The 18,076-nt window shown below is 40.0% G+C and overlaps 1 protein-coding gene across 3 annotated transcripts in view; it reads right to left on the bottom strand.

The window, feature by feature from the left end:
- Positions 1 to 18,076, bottom strand: part of cacna1d (calcium voltage-gated channel subunit alpha1 D) — a 352,130-nt gene that overhangs the window by 105,287 nt on the left and 228,767 nt on the right. For all 3 annotated transcript variants that reach the window (XM_033036547.1, XM_033036546.1, XM_033036548.1), the window contains 9 exons: positions 16,400 to 16,487; positions 16,197 to 16,304; positions 16,047 to 16,099; positions 15,459 to 15,605; positions 13,836 to 14,037; positions 9,851 to 10,009; positions 7,728 to 7,838; positions 2,480 to 2,509; positions 830 to 913 (listed from right to left, as the gene is read on the bottom strand). In XM_033036547.1, coding sequence (XP_032892438.1) covers positions 830 to 913; positions 2,480 to 2,509; positions 7,728 to 7,838; positions 9,851 to 10,009; positions 13,836 to 14,037; positions 15,459 to 15,605; positions 16,047 to 16,099; positions 16,197 to 16,304; positions 16,400 to 16,487 — 982 coding nt within the window. The remainder of the gene's footprint in view (positions 1 to 829; positions 914 to 2,479; positions 2,510 to 7,727; positions 7,839 to 9,850; positions 10,010 to 13,835; positions 14,038 to 15,458; positions 15,606 to 16,046; positions 16,100 to 16,196; positions 16,305 to 16,399; positions 16,488 to 18,076) is intronic.

The raw sequence follows: 18,076 nt of genomic DNA, 5'->3' as shown, positions 1-18,076 counted from the left end.
CAACGACGCTACCAATAACAATTAAGGCATCAAAAGTGTTCCATGCATCAGCGAAATAGTGCTGCGAATGTAAACATTCAATAGGTCCAGAAAGGGATGAGAAAGACAATTGAAATAAAGTAACAAGAGAGTACAAGAGTTACAACACAAATACAACGGCAACCAAGATAAAGTTGGCTGTATTTTGCACTACTGTGAAAGCAGAAGTATTTTGGACTTTTGTCCACATTTTATGTTCTTTTTTGTTATGGAACTATTATAAATATACTAAAAACTGTTCCACTAAGCGCTCAATTTTAACTTCTTGTTGTTATGATGTACAATTGCACACTATTTATGAAATAATTTAAGACCAAAACTGATAAAATATCTGACCTAATTTCTAGAACTATTTCCAGTAAAGCAGAAAAGATAATAACAATAGTGACCTTGTTCAATATTGTAAAATTTCAGACAGTGGATGCATCTGGCCTAAGCAAAAATCCACTACCATTTTCAAGTTTTACTTTTTACAGCCAAATTTCAAATTTTCAACGTTACTGTCAGAAATAGGACAGAATTATATACAAGGAGCATTTAATGTGGACAGTGAAACCAGTGAAGGTTTCTTTGGAGACAAATGCTTTCACAGTCATGCTCACTTTAGATTCATGAAGTTCACCTTCTCCGCATTCTAAAAAAAAGACTGGAAAAAAAGTGAGAGAAGTCAGGTTTAGAAGGATGTTCTTTATTTCCTAAAAGCAGGTACAACTGTTTGTGACTTGTCCAGTGATAACATTTGTGTTCTAAAGGAGAGGAAGAATGGTTTCTGGGAAGGTACAGTACTCACATCAATTTCACCGAGTACGACGTCAATAATGCTGCCAATAACGATGAGGAAGTCAAACACGTTCCAGGAGTCACTAAAATAGCCCTACACAAGATAGGTAGGGGGCAAATGTTTACATTAACACATTGAGCAATGAATGTATCTTTAGTTATCTTTCACACGAAACAAAAGCAATAAAGTTTTAAAGAATAATTTAGACAGGAATTTAATGGGTTATCAAACTGATCACACGGTACCGCTATTTAAAATTTACTTTGATGTACATGAGATTAGTTTTAAGAAAAAATAAATGTCATCTAGTGGGACAAGCATATGAACAATTGTTATGTGTAGGAAGGAACTGCAGATGCTGGTTTAAACCGAAGATAGACACAAAATGCTGGAGTAACTCAGCGGGACTCCAGCATTTGTGTCTATCTTGAACAATTGTTATGATTACTATGTTACCCATGGGAAGAACTGAATTTTTATTGGATTAATTTTAATGTAGCTTGCAGCTAATAGCATAGGTTGCGGCTAATAGCTTTGCCTTTCTCAAGGCAAAATAAAGATGCTACAGAAAATGCAGGTAATACTCAGCAAGGCAGGTAGCGTCTGTGGAAACAGAAACAACTCCTGGACCCTTCATCGAAGCGCTGAAACATTCATAATTTCTCTTTCCGCTGATGCTGCCTGGCCTGCTGAGTGTTTCTAGACTTCCTATTTATTTGCAAATCGCCAGCGTCTGCTGTAATTTTTGATTTTCAGAAAAGATGTTAGTTACAATTAAATCAGTGATGATTTCTAATTAATTTTAAATATTTTCTACCTTATTTTATTCAGTACTTTTACAAAATATATCGAGGCACGGCGGTGCAGCTTTGGTGAAGCTCTGTGCCACAGCTATTAAAGCTATTGCCTCACAGCTTCAGTGGCCTGGGTTCCATCGTGATTTCCAGAGCTGTCTGTGGAGTGTTTGCATGCTCTCCCTTTTATGCAGGATAACCTCTGTGCTTTCCATTTTCCTCCCATAGTCCAAAGGCATGCAGGCTGGTGGGTCACTTTGCCATTATACGTTGCTCTAAGGGTGTAGAGAGAAGTAGAATCTAGGGGGAGTTAATGTAAATGTGAAGAATATTAAATGGAATTTGTGTAAATGGGTGCCACAAACTTGGAGGGCTGAAGGCCTGTTTCTGTGCTGCATGGCTTTACCACTCTATTACTTTCCATTGGAAGGTGTAACATCAGGAAATTGGACATTAATTTGAAACTAAAATTGTTTTCAAATAGCACATTTGTCAAAATGAATATAAAGTCTTTAAATAATATTTCTCCCTCTTTGGGACAATAGTTCATTGACATAAACTCAAGAATTCCGTTGAGGTGATATGCAGTATGACGACTTTTAGCTTATTTAATTCACTGTTATTTATTAAAGGATTAACACGATGATTGATGACATGAAATAAGCAGGTGGACTGCTCTAATTTCAACCGCTAAAGAGCATAAGAAAAGTTCCACACCCAATCAGAATTAGAGGGTGAATGAGGAAAAGCAGAGGGAGGCAAATATGGACAAGTCACGCCAACTAGAATCCTAAGAAACCATGCATGATTAGTAGCTGACAAACAAAAAAAGAAAGCACTGCAAAAGTCAGGTAAATACACTTACTAGCCATCTCTCCTTTTTTTTCACACACACCTAATACAAAGCGTTAGTTAAAAACTCAGTAAATGGAAGAAATGCAACACTTGTGGGATGTAAGAATTCGCACATTAAAATATTACTTTATTGATGACAAATTAAAAGAACACATTTAAATTAAATCAGAATTAACCATCAGATATAATTAATGGATACTGCCAGAAGGAATTAGTTCACATTTTTTATTGCATAACATTTAACCTTAGAATGAAAAGTTTAAGGATATTATCTTTGCAATGGAAGCATTAAACCAAATTAAATCCAAATTAAGCCCCAGCTACGCCTGCCTCTTTGTCGGGTACGTTGAACAATCCATGTTCGAGACGTACCAGGGCCCCATCCCCGACCTCTACCTCCGTTACATTGACGACTGCTTTGGCGCCACCTCCTGCACCTACACACAACTGACTGACTTCATCCACTTCACCACCAACTTCCATCCGGCACTCCAATACACCTGGACGATTTCCGACACGTCCCTACCATTCCTTGACCTCACCATCTCCATCGCAGGGGACAGACTCCTGACCGACATACATTACAAACCCACTGACTCACATGGCTATCTGGACTACACGTCTTCCCACCCTGCCCCCTGTAAAGACTCCATCCCCTACTCCCAATTCCTCCGCCTACGCCGCATCTGTTCCCAGGATGAGACATTTCATACCAGGGCATCGGAAATGTCCTCGTTCTTCAGGGAACGGGTATTCCCCTCCGCCACCATAGATGAGGCTCACACCAGGGTCTCATCCATACCCCGTAACACTGCTCTCTCTCCCCATCCCCGCACACGCAACAAGGGCAGAGTCCCTCTGGTCCTCACCTTTCACCCCACCAGCCGGCAAATACAACACATAATCCTCCGCCATTTCCGCCACCTCCAACGTGACCCCACCACTCGCCACATCTTCCCATCTCCCCCCATGTCTGCCTTCCGCAAAGACCGCTCCCTCCGCAACTCCCTCGTCAATTCTTCCCTTCCCTCCCGCACCACCCCCTCCCCGGGCACTTTCCGTTGCAACCGCAAGAAATGCAACACCTGTCCCTTCACCTCCCCCCTCGACTCCATCCAAGGTCCCAAGCAGTCATTCCAGGTGCGACAAAGGTTCACCTGTATCTCCTCCAACCTCATCTACTGCATCCGCTGCTCTAGATGTCAGCTGATTTACATCGGTGAGACCAAGCGTAGGTTGGGCGATCGTTTCGCCGAACACCTCCGCTCAGTCCGCAATAACCTACCTGACCTCCTGGTGGCTCAGCACTTCAACTCCCCCTCCCATTCCCAATCCGACCTCTCTGTCCTGGGTCTCCTCCATTGCCAGAGTGAGCAACAGCGGAAATTGGAGGAACAGCACCTCATATTCCGTCTGGGGACCTTGCGTCCTTATGGCATTAACATAGAATTCTCCCAATTTGGCTAGCCCTTGCTGTCTCCTCCCCTTCCTTAACCCTCTAGCTGTCTCCTCCCACCCTCCCATCCGCCCGCCCTCGGGCTCCTCCTCCTCCTCCCCTTTTCCTTCTTTCTTTCCCCCACCCCCCATCAGTCTGAAGAAGGGTTTTGGCCCGAAACGTCGCCCATTTCCTTCGCTCCATAGATGCTGCTGCACCCGCTGAGTTTCCCCAGCAATTTTGTGTACCTTTTAAATCCAATTAATGTTGTTTTGACAGACTTTGTTCAACAAGATTAAATAGTTTCATCCTTAATAGGATGGATTGAAGAGTGACCAGAAGAATTACGCAAAAGAGTATGATTTAAATCAGGTGCAAGAGGATTACTCCCTCATGTTGAGGATAATGTTATTTCTCTGCTCATATGTATTGAATTGACAAACAAAATCAAGATGGGATTGGATAACTGGAACCTGCTTTCTGAGTACTGTAATTGCCCTAACAGTAATTGCATCTTATAAATGGCACATTTAGAAAATTGTGCTGGAGGCCATATTTTCAAGGGTGGAGCCATGTACTAATTGGAATTGTGTATATGGTTGTCATCTCTATTGCAACCTCTGACCTTCATGTGCATCAACTGATAATTCTACCCCCAACTGCCAAGCATATCCTCCAAACTTTACAATCAACCAATCTTAACCCCCAAAATCTCCAACAGCTAAATCTTGCTCTAAGTTCTTTACCCACGACATGCCCGTCCCACTGTAAACTGACTGTCATATGACTTTCGAAGCAACTACCAACAAGAAGAGAGGTTGAGAAGGAGTTTCTTCCCAGAGGCCATTCGGACTGTAAACTCCTATCTCACCAGGGACTAACTTTACTGAACGTTTTTCCTTTCAATATTTAATATGTAAAAGAATATGTGTGTGTTTATGATTGTGTTTATAGTTTGTTTGGTTGTTTGTTTGTTTGTCTTTTTGCACAAAGTCCGCGAGCATTGCCACTTTCATTTCACTGCACATCTCGTATGTGTATGTGACGAATAAACTTGACTTGACTTGACTTGTTTTGCCATCATTGTATTGTTTGCTTTGAATATCACCAAACTGTATTGCTCCCATGTTATTTATCCTTCTGTAATCTTGAATGGAGTCTAACTTACAGGTGTATGATGCTTCAAATTTGTTTATTGTGTTTCTATGTAAAGACTAACACCATTCACTTAATCTTTCAATGAATTTGAAGGATATTACAGAGACAGTGCTGATGATATATTCCAAGTGCTGTGCTCTAAGTAACCCAGATCTCAGAACAATATCAGAGGGCAGGATTCACTGTTGCCCAGAACACCATTTCTTTGGGCCAGATCATAGGTCTCCATCTCCAAACACGTTGTTTCTAAATCGATCAAAGGCTGTGCTGACACAGTGCAGACAATGGAGAATTTCATCATTGTTATCTGCTCGGAGGAAGTGGTGGTGGGATATGGGTAGGCATGCAGGTTTTCTGCCACAAACCTTTTTACCCTAGGGCAATGTTACACAGCAGCTACAGGTTGGTAGAGGACTTGTGTATGTTGAATGTAAGGCCCATCCTCTTGTATGCTTCAACAAATGATCGCACAATGGATAGGAAAGGTCTAGAGGGATATGGGCCAAATGCAAACAGGTGAGACAGGTCATCCTGGTCAGCTTGGTCAAGTCACGCTGAAGGGCCTCTTTCTGTGCTGTATCATTCTGTAACTAATACCCAGCAGCACAACTGCTGAAGTGAGGATTGAATGTGGTTTGAAATTTTATTTGAGGTGACGTAGCAACACTGCGGAAAGAAAGATTGGGAAAACTGTTGATAGAATAATGTGGCTATAGATGCCGGTAGACAAAGCTTCTTCAATCGGAAATGTTAACTCAATTTATGCTTCCACAGATGCTGCTTGACCTATCCAGTCTTTCCAACTTCAGTATTTTAAGTAGTTGATTTTCAATGATGTGTCTTTGTTTGATGCTGGTCTTCACAGAGATTGGCTCTGCTATAGACCATTCACCCAGATCATGGCATACATGCCATCATAATGCAAGCATAAAATGAATGACAAAGCAGACGTGAAGACCCGTGTCTACTTATGTCTTCTCAGTATTTGCCTTCCTAGTACACTTCATTTTCCAAAACATCTCACACAAAATAATAGATTGACCGAAGTAATGTGCAAATTCTTACTTTTACCACCTGAATATGCAAAATATATAACTAATCTACTGCATTCATATGCAAAATAAGATACATTTTAACAGTAAATCCCCAACATTTATCGACAATAGTGATGGAAAACGGATCCCATTTTATTCATTGGTTTCCAGTTTATTTTCCAGTTTGTAATTTAGATAATTTGTGCTACATATTTGGCCATTCCATTTGCACTAAATTTGTACAGCATTGCTGTTTTATAGATTATCAAAAGGCAAAATCAAACTCAAACTTTAAATATAACAGGTGTATCTGAAGAGAGTTCCAGATAAATTAGATACTAAGTAAATCACAAGATAAATAAAATATTACAATGAAAGTAACCAAAGTGAAACGTTTGACAAAATAAACAATTAATTAAATATAAGATAGACACATAAAACTGGAGTTACGCAGGCAGCATCTCTCGAGAGAAGCAATGGGTAATGTTTTAGGTCGCGACCCTTCTTCAGTCATTAAATATACCACTGTTTTATGAGACATGTCTGTAGAATCTATATCCAGAGTATCTGAAGAGTTCTTTAAATCACTGAAAATGGCAATTTAGAAATGGGCAGACAAAGGGCAAAGAACTGATCCCCTAGTACAAATATCTGGATTGTTCTGATATATAAAACATCTTCTAGGATGCCATCTTTAAGTTTTTTGGGAGGGAAAGTTGGGGTGGTGTGATTTCAGAATATTCTGAGTCACCAATGTACTTCAGAGAAAAAAGCTGCTACAAATTTAAAGTGCAAAGTATATGAAAACTAGTGCACAAACTAGATTTTGTGTTTTTAAGTCACTCATTTTGTACAAGATTTTAACTTTATTTATTTGTTTGTTTGTTCTTGTTGATATCGTGGATAATGCTGGTTCAAATGTCAAACTGGAAACCCAACAACAAGTGCCAGTAATTGCATCAAAGTTAACACCATCATTTAGACCAAGGTTCTTGGAGTAACCTCAGTCTAAATTGCAAGGAAAATTCCAAATGGTGTAGCCATTCCGTGTTGTGTCCTATTTTATTCATTCCCATACATGCAGTAAGCTGTATTTCCATGCATCCAAATCTGGATTGCAGATTTATTCAGATTATGTATAAATTCAATATGAAAATAGCTCTGCAAAACCTCATTATTATTCCTTTACAATTTTTGCATTTAAATTTACCCACGGTAAATATTTATACATTTTTATCTTTTGTATATCCGAAGGTTGCCACAATACAATGACATTCATCGATTAGAGTAACAGCAACAACAATTTAAGTATCACAAGTCTTCTTAACAAATTGTTGAAAAACTGTATCTTAATAAATCTACTTGCAGACACACTGTAAATTAGGATATTTTTTCAACTTGGGGTTTATTTTGTCTGTCATATATTTGACATCTGACTTTAATATGAGCATTATGCATTTCTGCATGTTTCTTTGTTGATATCTTACTAGCATGCCTTTACTAGCTGAAAAATTAAAATATGAAAGATCGCCTACAAGTTCCCTGCTAAATATATTAAAGAATTTACAGTTTATCTGCTGACGTAGATATTTGTCTATTGCTTTTCACTTCATAGTATAAAAAATTCTTACCATTGGTTTGAAGGCTATGAGTTTCAAAACCATCTCTACAGTGAACACAGCAGTGAAGACCATGTTCAGGATATCCATTGTGTAGTTGAAAAATGGTGATTGCTCATAGTGCTGAAAATACAAACAAAAATGTTTCTATGCCATATAACATCATATTATTAGATTGCAATTTACAATTTTGGATAGTGGGTTGAATGTTTGGTTTTAATACTGCTTTGACAAAGAAGTAGGTAGGATAATGTGTGTTGTTTGCTGTACATCTTACACATATGTGGTCTAATGTGATCAAAAGGACCTGTAGATACTGGAATCATGACAAAAACACATAGTGCCGGGGTAACCCAGCGGTCAAGTAGCAGCAATAGAGGGAACTGACATACAATGTTTTGGGTGGGGATCCTTCTTCAGACTGATTGGAGCTAATGTAGTGCTCAGCGTGTTTCGGCCTCCTGGTTGGCTGAGTAAAACACACATTTATTTGCACTTCCTCCAACCTCATCTACTGTATCTGCTGTTCCAGGTGTCAATTTCTCTACATCGGCGAGACCAAGTGCAAGCTTGGCGATCGTTTCGCTGAACACCACAGCTCAGTCCGTCTTAACCAAGCTGATCTCCCGGTGGCCCAGCACTTCAACTCCCCCTCCCATTCTGACCTTTCTGTCCTGGGCCTCCTCCATTGTCAGAGTGAGGCCCAGCACAAATTGGAGAAACAGCACCTCACATTTTGCTTGGGTAGTTTGCACCGCAATGGTATGAACGTTATAACTTCAGGTAGCCCCTGCTTTCTCTCTCCATCCCCTCCCCCTTCCCAGTTCTCCCACTAGTCTTACTGTCTCCGCCTACATTCTTTCCTTATCTCGCCCCCTCCCCTGACATCAGTGTGAAGAAGGGTCTCGATCCGAAACATCGCCAATTCCCTCTCTCCATAGATGCTGCCTCACCTGCTCAGTTACTCCAGCATTTTGTGTCTACCTTCGATTTACCAGCATCTGCAGTTCTTTCTTAAATACATTTATTTATTTTCATTGATAACTTCTGATTTATTTTAAATTTAAGAACTTGACAGGAGTCGAACGGACCACTATGAAGAAGGTCTCCTGGGTCACCAAGAAAAGTTTAAAATTATTTTTTAAAGTCCTATGAGCTAGGAGAGATAAGCGTTCTCCTCCAGGATGTAAAGCACCACCAACAGCAAGTGATGACTACAATCATTCTCCACAACCTCAGTCCCTCCACATCCACAAACCAGCCCCGAGCTGTGGGTCAGGCAGGTGACTGGAAAGCAATGAAATCCACGTCTCCTAGTCAGCCAGCAGCTCCCCGATATATTGAAACACGCCGCATAGATACCTTTGCTGCAGTCGTTGGCTACATTCTACCAGGATAGCATTGCTTCTGAGGACATAAAGGAGCCCAAGTGATTTTTTATTCCTCCATAGATGCTGCCTGACCTGCTCAATTCCTCCAGCATTTTGTTTTTTGCTCAAGATTCAAGCATCTACAGTATTTTGTGTCTTCTCACTAGCCGTCTCCATTCAATCAATGAACTAGCAGTTCCTGCCACAAGGTAAAACGGGCAGGTTCTCCAACAAAACAGCACGGAAAATGCCACAAGTTCGTGCTCCACCACAAAAGGTCTTGAAGCTCAGGCATCAAGCTTAGGATTGCTGCATTTATATGGAAAACTCACACTTACACTTAGGAGACGAGAAAGGATAAGGTAAATATGGGCAATATTTGTGTTTTGCAGCAGCTTTTGGTTTAAAGCCGAAGGAATAATTTACTCAAAGCAATTGGGGAGCTCGCCACATGCAAAATAGCCACTGCATTATTTTTTATTACAAGATTGCACGTCAAAATTATGTGAATGGCTATAAACACTTTCAGGCATCCTACAAAGGAGAAGAGAGGTGCTATATAAATTCTAATCTTACTTTGTTATTTCAGCATTGTCATAGTTTTAAGCCTCATTACCACTGACATGAGTAACATACAGTTTAAAATTTAATATGCGTCAACACAGATTTAAAAAAATGAACCAATTGGTTCATATTTCCTGAACCATAAATTATCAACACAAACACAGTGTGTCTAACATCCAATATTAATAATATTGCTCCTACCTGCACAGCCAAGCATAGAGTATTCAACATGATGAGGGCAAACATGATGTATTCAAATCCAGTTGAGTTTACCACATACCAAAACTTATACTGGTAAGGGTTCTTTGGGATGTATCTGCGAAGCGGTCTGGCCTTCAGAGCATATTCTACACATTGACGCTGCAGAGACAGAATGGATTCCAATCATGAAACAGTCAAACTGGTCTGCTACTATTTATAACGTTGAAAGCAAATCAACTTGCAATGTAATGAATGAAATCGTAAATAAATTATCATTTTCACTTCTGAGGCATTTGGAAAATAGTCCAAGTCCATCCATCAATGTTCTACCTCAACTCCATTTTGCAGCACTGTCTCCACCCTAATCTTAATTTTCAATTCCCTTAATGTCACAGTCATAGAGTGATACAGCCTGGAAACAGGTCCTGCGGCCCAACTTGCCCAAACTGGTCAACGAATCCCAGCTACACTCATCACCCCCCTCCCGCGTTTGGTCCATATCCCTCCAAATCTGTACTATCAATGTACCTGTCTAACTGTTCATAAAATATTGGGATAGTCCCAACTACCCTCTCTGGCAGCTTGTTCCATAAAATATTGGGATAGGCCCAACTACCCCTTCTGGCAGCTTGTTCCATACACCCACCACCCTTTGAATGAAAAAGTTACCCCTCAGATTCCTATTAAATCTTTTCCCCTTCACCTTGAACCTATGTCCTCGATTCCCCTACTCTGAGCAAGAGACTCTGTACGTCTACCAGATGTATTCCTCTCATGATTTTATACACGTAGAGACATCTAGCAACCTCTGCGCTGAGCCATATCAGCCCTTCCTCCCTGATTGTGCTAGTGTATAGCATGACATGATTTGACTGGATAGCACAAAAACAAACCTTTTCAATGTATCTAGGTACTCACAGCAATAATAATCTAATACACATATTAAGTTTTATGAAGGTAATGACAATGGTACATTTGGGTGTGTTCACTCTTTGAGCGCCAGCAATAGCCTTACAAATTACACTCTTGTTGCTTCTTGCTTTTAATTTTTTTTTAATGATATTAGGATTTACTGGAGTCTGCATGGAGTTAAGAATGTGAAATAATATTTTATTAATCTACTGGGATTCTTTGACTGGCAGAATAGATGAGGTGTGGGGGAGGGGACCAGCGGATGTGGTAGATTGATATTTTTAGAAATCTTTGAATGAGGTGTGCAGAGGATTAGTATAGAGGTTAGAGTACGTGGTATTAGGGGTGAAATACTAGCATGAAATGGGAATTTGGTGTCAGAAAGCGAAGAGTGGGACTAAGTGGGCCTTCTTCAGGGTGACAGGCTGGGCTCAGTGCCTGTGCCCTTGCTATTCAAGATGTAGATCAAAGGTTTGGCTGAAGAGAATGTGTATTATATTTGGAAGTTCACTGATGATAGAAAACTTGGTGAGATTGTAAGAGAAGAGAATATAAAGTGTCACATAGGGGACAGTCTTAGTCCTTGAGCAAGAACATGGCAGATGGAATATGGAAAAATCTGAAACAGAAGAAAGTATTTTTTTTAATTGATGACAGGTTAGAAAGTGTTGTTTTTCGAAGGGGCCAAGATGTCCGTGCATTTTATTAAGACGACAGACGTCACATTGGCCTTTATTACAAGAAGAAACAAAGTCTCACTGCAATTTAGTTTAACTTATTTTATTGTCATGTGTACCAAGGTTCGGTGAAAAGCTTTTTGTTGTGTGCTAACGAGTCAGTGAAAAGACAATGCATGATTACAATCGAGCCGTCCTAGTGTACAGATACATGAAAAAGGGAATAACGTTTAATGCAAGATAGTCCAGTAAAGTCCAATCAAATATAGTCCGAGGGTCTCCAATAAGGTAGATAGTAGCTCAGGACTTCTCTCTCGTTGGTGATAGGATGGTTCAGTTGCCTGTTGAGAAGAAACTTTCCATAAATCTGGAGGTGTGCATTTTCACATTTCTACACCTCTTGCCTGATGGGTGAGGGGAGAAGAGGGAGTGACCAAGATGAGACTTGTCCTTGATTATGTTAGGTTTTACTAGGTTTAATCATACAAGTGCCACTACACCTGGAATACTATATATAGTTTTGGTCTCCTTACATATAACAAATATACTTGACATGGACTGTGTGAAGTAAAGATTTAGCAGACTGCTTCCTGTTTTGCTGCTTGAGCAGAGATTGCGTAGACTAGTCCTGTGTCAAGAGTCAAGAAAGAGTGTTTTACTGTCATATGTTCCAGATAGGACAATGAAATTCTTGCTTGCTGCAGCACAACAGAATATGTAAACATAGTACATAACGGCAGAAAAAAAATTCAGTGTGTATATATGCATACTTAATAGATAAACAAATATAGTGCAATAATAATAATAGTCTGTTGTAGTTCAGAGTTTATTTGTTGTCGTGTTTAATAGCCTGATGGCTATAGGGAAGAAACTGTTCCTGAACCTGGACGTTGACAGTTTTCAGGTTCCTGTACCTTCTTCCCGATGCAGTGGTGAAATGAGTGTGTGGTCAGGATGGTGTGGGTCTTTGATGATGTTGGCTGCCTTTTTGATGCAGCGACTGCGATAGATCCCTTCGATGGTGGGGAGGTCAGAGCCGGTGATGGACTGGGCAGTGGTCACAACTTTTTGCAGTCTTTTCCGCTCCTGGACGTTCAAGTTGCCGAACCAGGCCACGATGCAACCAGTCAGCATGCTCTCTACTGTGCACCTGTAGAAGTTCAAGAGAATCCTCTTTGACAAACCGAATCTCCGTAGTCTTCTCAGGAGGTAGAGGCGCTGATGTGCCTTCTTTATAATTGCATCAGTGTGCTGGGTCCAGGAAAGATCTTCGGAAATATGCACGCCCAGGAATTTGAAGCTTTTGACCCTCTCCAACCATCGTTTGTGGGCTCTCATCCTTCCCCTTCCAAAGTCCACAATCAGTTCCTTGGTTTTACTGATGTTGAGAGCCAGGTTGTTGTGCTGGCACCATTTGGTCAGTTGGTCGATCTCACTTCTATACTCTAACTCATCACCATCTGTAATTCGTCCAACAACAGTGGTGTCGTCGGCGAACTTAATGATGGAGTTCGCACTGTGTCCAGCTACACAGTCATGGGTATTGTAGATTGGTTACTTCTTACCAACCAATTGTAGTGCTTGTTAGTAGAAGCTCTGCCTACTATGCGGTTTATATTATCAGAAGTCTGCTTAATTATTTAGTCTGTGTAGCTGCTAGTTTACTGTAATACCATGCAGATGAATGCTGTGAGTGAACTTTAATAAACATGTGTTGTACCTTGACGTGCGTATGACTCGACTCATTACAGGCACGGAGTGTGTAAAGCAGGGGGCCGAGCACGCAGCCTTGAGGTGCTCCCGTACTGATTGTTACAGAGGATGAAGTATTCCTGCCAATTCGAACAGACAGTGGTCGGTGGATGAAGAAGTCGAGGATCCAATTGCAGAGAGATGCGCAGAGACCCAGTTCCGTGAGCTTGGTAACCAGCTTGGAGGGGAAGATGGTATTGAACGACGAGCTGTAGTCTATAAACAACAACCTGACGCAAGTGTTTTTATTGTCCAAGTGGTCCAATGCAGAGTGGAGAGCCAGTGAGTCGTTGCATTCTTACTGGAATCAACAGGTTGAGTGAGGGAGGGAATGCCACAGGATTGGACATGATGTTCCATGAACATCTATTGTCCATAACATAGGGTACGTGATTGTTTATTCTGTGTTCAAATGTCACATGAATGAAGCTCTAAGAACATATTCAACCGGAGCTAAATATAATTAACACAATTGTGGATTAAAATTGTAAATTTAACAAATTAGAAATCACTTCTACCAACAATGAAATTGAAGCTAAAATCCACCTTTACTGGTCAGTAAATTACAACAATTTATGATGTTCCTGTGCACTACACCAATTCAGCATATATGTTAACACAGGCAATTCAACGTGATTTCTAACCTGATTTTTGTCCAATTCACAATTTTTGTACTCTAGTTCTCCCTGCTCCTGGAATGTGACGATGACAAAACCTACAAAGATGTTCATCATGAAGAAAGCAATGATAATAATGTAAATAATAAAGAATATAGAAATTTCCACACGATTGTTGTAGACCGGGCCAATGTTTTCTCCATTTGAGTCTATTGCTTTGTACAGCAGTCTGAAAAACAATCAAAGAAATGCCCTTACACCCATGTCAAAATGTGTACACCTTGTTCAAACTTAACATATTCATTGTATCTCTTCCTTAACCAGATGCATATTTATATCATGTAGAGTACAAAAAAATATTTTAATACAAAACCATTTCAATGAAGATAAATTTTACTGATAATGGATAAACATTTTAATTTTCAATTAGACAAGACACTAACTGTTCTGATCAATAAACTCAAACTCTTTAAAACTCTGAACTCTGCTAGAAATACTTAGCCTGTCAGGCAACATCTATAGAGAGAAGTGAAGTTGCATCAGGTATTCCCTTTCATCAAACTGAGAATTTTAAAAAATTTGCAGAGAAGGGGAAGCAGTGGAGACAGCAAAAGGAATGGAGACACAAGGGACTGCAGATGCTGGAATCGGAGGCAAAAATGTTTTGAATCAAAGCCCTTCCCCTGTCGACTGACCATTTCCCTTCACAGATGCTGCCTGACTCGCTGACTTAGTTAGTTAGTTTAGTTTATTATCACGTATACCGAGGTTCAGTGAGAAGCTTTTCCTCAACAGTTTGTTTTTTACGACAAAGGGAATATCTGTGAAAGGCTGGAGACCAAGAGAAACTGCAAGAACAGCTGAGGTTGATACTAGCTGAGGAAAGGTGGCACAGCTTTTGTACCTTCAGGTGACATCTCTCAAGTTGATGTGGATAGAGTATTGATGATGTGGATAGAGTATTGATAATGTGGATAGAGTATTGATGATGTGGATAGAGTATTGATGATGAATCATTGATAGGAAGCATTAATTCTGTTTCTCTCTCCAGAAATGCTGCCCAGCCAACCACTTGTCCAGCTATTTACAGCATATTCTGCATTTATTTCAGATCTATTTTTATTCCAGAAAATGCTTTTGTTTTGCTTTTCAACAAAAATGTCAATTGACCAAAAGGCAAATTTGACATAACAAAGAAATACCATGAAATTGCAGCTACAAGCCAAACAAGACAAGTACAGAGACTAAAGTGCTTATTGATGCAAATAAGATTCTTTCTGATTATGTTTATAGCGTCACTACATGTATCAATCACTGCACATACTTTCTGAGGGAATTTAAATATCTGCACTCATCTTTCTGAGATGTTAAGTATATCCACTTCCACACAGTTAAAGATACGTTTCCATTACAAGTTAAAGTTGGTGTTTCACCTTGCCGTGTAAATCAACTCCAAGGATCTGATCTACCTCTGCTTCAAGTTAACTTGTTTCAACTGATAGAGCAATGAATATTTATTTACTCACACACGTGATAAAGTGTAACAATCATTGCTAATCGACATACAATTCTGAGAGTAAAATTAAGGGAATAGTTTCACATTAATTTTCAAGATTATCTCCGTCTTTAAAAATAAAGACATCTGCTTACGCCGGCCAGCCTTCAAAGGTCGATACTGTAAACAGTGCCATCATTGCTGAAAGGACATTGTCAAAGTTGTAATCACTGTTGTACCAAACTCGGTCACGAATGACTGGTTGATCTACTTCACCATCTTTATAAAGAATGAAAGTCCCCCTATGTTAAAGGAACAGATGTCATTAAAATATTGATTTATATTGATCAATATTAATTCATTAATTGCATGTAATAATCATAAGTTAACATACATCTACAACATTACAATGAAAGTCCTTCCAAATTTCCCACTTCTCACTTAAAATAAATGACTGTGTAATAATTAAGTGTAATTGTTGTATATTTTATGTTTTTCTGTATAGTCTGAGTCTATGTCTTTGTGATGTTGCTGTAAGATTTTTTATTGTATCTGTACCTCATCTTACTTGTGCAGATGACAATGAACTCAACTTGACTTGATCCAAGAAAACCACAGAACAACTTGAAAAAAACATGATTTCACATTCAGGCAAATAAGGTGGTTCAATAGCTCATTAGACAAATCAGCATCAAAAACAAAATGTTCACTACAAAGATAATATATTTCAACATGTTTCTCACTTGCAATCTTCAGGAAATTGTTTTGCTTCATCTGTACAGCGGTAGAATTTACCCTGAAAAATTAATGTATTTTGTTTTAGGCTAAAATGGATTTTTAAACTCGAGCCTGAATTGGAAGAAAAATGCAGGTAAAGTCTGATCCACATTTACCTTGAACAGCTGAACCCCAATACAGGCAAACATGAACTGCAGAAGAGTTGTAACAATCATGATGTTACCAATGGTTTTAATAGCAACAAATACACATTGAACAACATGCTGAAAGAGAAAGAACAAAAATAGTATTAACAAAAAATTACAACTTTTAAATTTCCACAATGAAATTAGGTATATAGAAAATGGTTAAGTGAAACCTTTAGTCCCTTCGCCCTATTGATTGCTCGAAGTGGTCTTAAAACCCTTAGGACACGAAGAATCTTCACCACTGAAATAGCACTAGACCTGTGTGAAAAGAAGCAAATATTCATGTTTATTCTTTTGTGAAGCACTTTGAAAAATCTTGAAGATGCTTTAAGGCAAGATATAATCGCATTTCTACAGATTTGTTTCTGAAATTGGGGTAAGAACTGCTCTGGTCACAATGACATTATTTAATTGTTGGCAATTTCTTTGTGCTACTAACAAATGACAAATTGCATGAGTCTTGAATGCCTTTCTAACCGATGATTGTGTAATCATTACACAAACTCTAGGGATTCATCAATCAGAACACTGCAGCTCCCGTGGTACATTTTCCAATTTGTGCAAATATGAAATCACATTTAAACCATTGGGAAAAGGTGATCAGGAGGAATTTAGGTCAGATCATGGTATAAGAGGGAAGATACTAGCAAGGATAGAAGGCTGGCTGAATGACAGAAGGCAAAGAGTGAGAATAAAGGAGGCTTTTTCTGGTTGGCTGCTAGTAACGAGCAGTGTTCCCCAAGGGTTGGTGTTGGGGCTGCTACTCTTCACATTATATACCAATGATTTGGCAATAGACAATAGACAATAGGTGCAGGAGTAGGCCATTCAGCCCTTCGAGCCAGCACCGCCATTTAATGTGATCATGGCTGATCATCTCAATCAGTACCCCGTTCCTGCCTTCTCTCCATATTCCCAGACTCCGCTATCTTTAAGAGCCCTATCTAGCTCTCTCTTGAAAGTATCCAGAGAACCAGCCTCCACCACCCTCTGTGGCAGAGAATTCCACAGACTCACAACTCTCTGTGAGAAAAAGTGTTTCCTCGTCTCTGTTCTAAATGGCTTACCCCTTATTCTCAAACTGTGTCCCCTGGGTCTGGACTCCCCCAACATCGGGAACATGTTTCCTGCCTCTAGCGTGTCCAAACCCTTAATAATCTTATATGTTTCAATAAGATCTCCTCTCATCCTTCTAAACTCCAGAGTATACAAGCCCAGCCGCTCCATTCTCTCAGCATATGACAGTCAGCAAGACAGACAGGCAGGCAGGCAGGCAGGCAGGCAGGCAGGCAGGCAGGCAGGCAGGCAGGCAGGCAGACAGACAGACAGACAGACAGACAGACAGACAGACAGACAGACAGACAGTCATTCTCTCAGCATATGGCATTTGGGTGAGAGAATTGAAGACTTTGTGGCTAAGTTTGTGGATGATACGAAGATAGGTGGAGGGACAGGTAGCGACATTGGAGAGGGTCCAGGGGTTTACAAGAATAAACCCAGGAATTATTGGGTCAATATATTTCGAGCGTTTGAAGGCACTGGGCCTGTACTCACTAGAGTTTAGAAAAGTGAAAGGCCTGGAGTGCGTGGATGTGGAGATGTTTTCACTAGTAGGAGAGTCTAGAACCAGAGAACATAGCACCAAAATATAAGGATGTACCTTTAGAAGAGATGAGGAGGAATTTCTTTAGTCAGAGGGTGGTGAATCTGTGGAATTCTTTGCCAGAGATGGCTGTGGAGGCCAAGTCACTGTTTTTTTTGGGCAGAGATTGGCAGATAATTGATTGGTAAGGTTGTCAAGGGTTACAGAGAGAAGGCAGGAGAATGGGGTTGTGAGGGAAAGAAAG

The sequence above is a fragment of the Amblyraja radiata genome, chromosome 18 (genome assembly GCF_010909765.2).
Source record: "Amblyraja radiata isolate CabotCenter1 chromosome 18, sAmbRad1.1.pri, whole genome shotgun sequence".
NCBI lineage: Eukaryota > Metazoa > Chordata > Chondrichthyes > Rajiformes > Rajidae > Amblyraja > Amblyraja radiata.
Note: the sequence above shows the minus strand (reverse complement) of the source record. Positions and strands in the feature narration are given on the sequence as shown.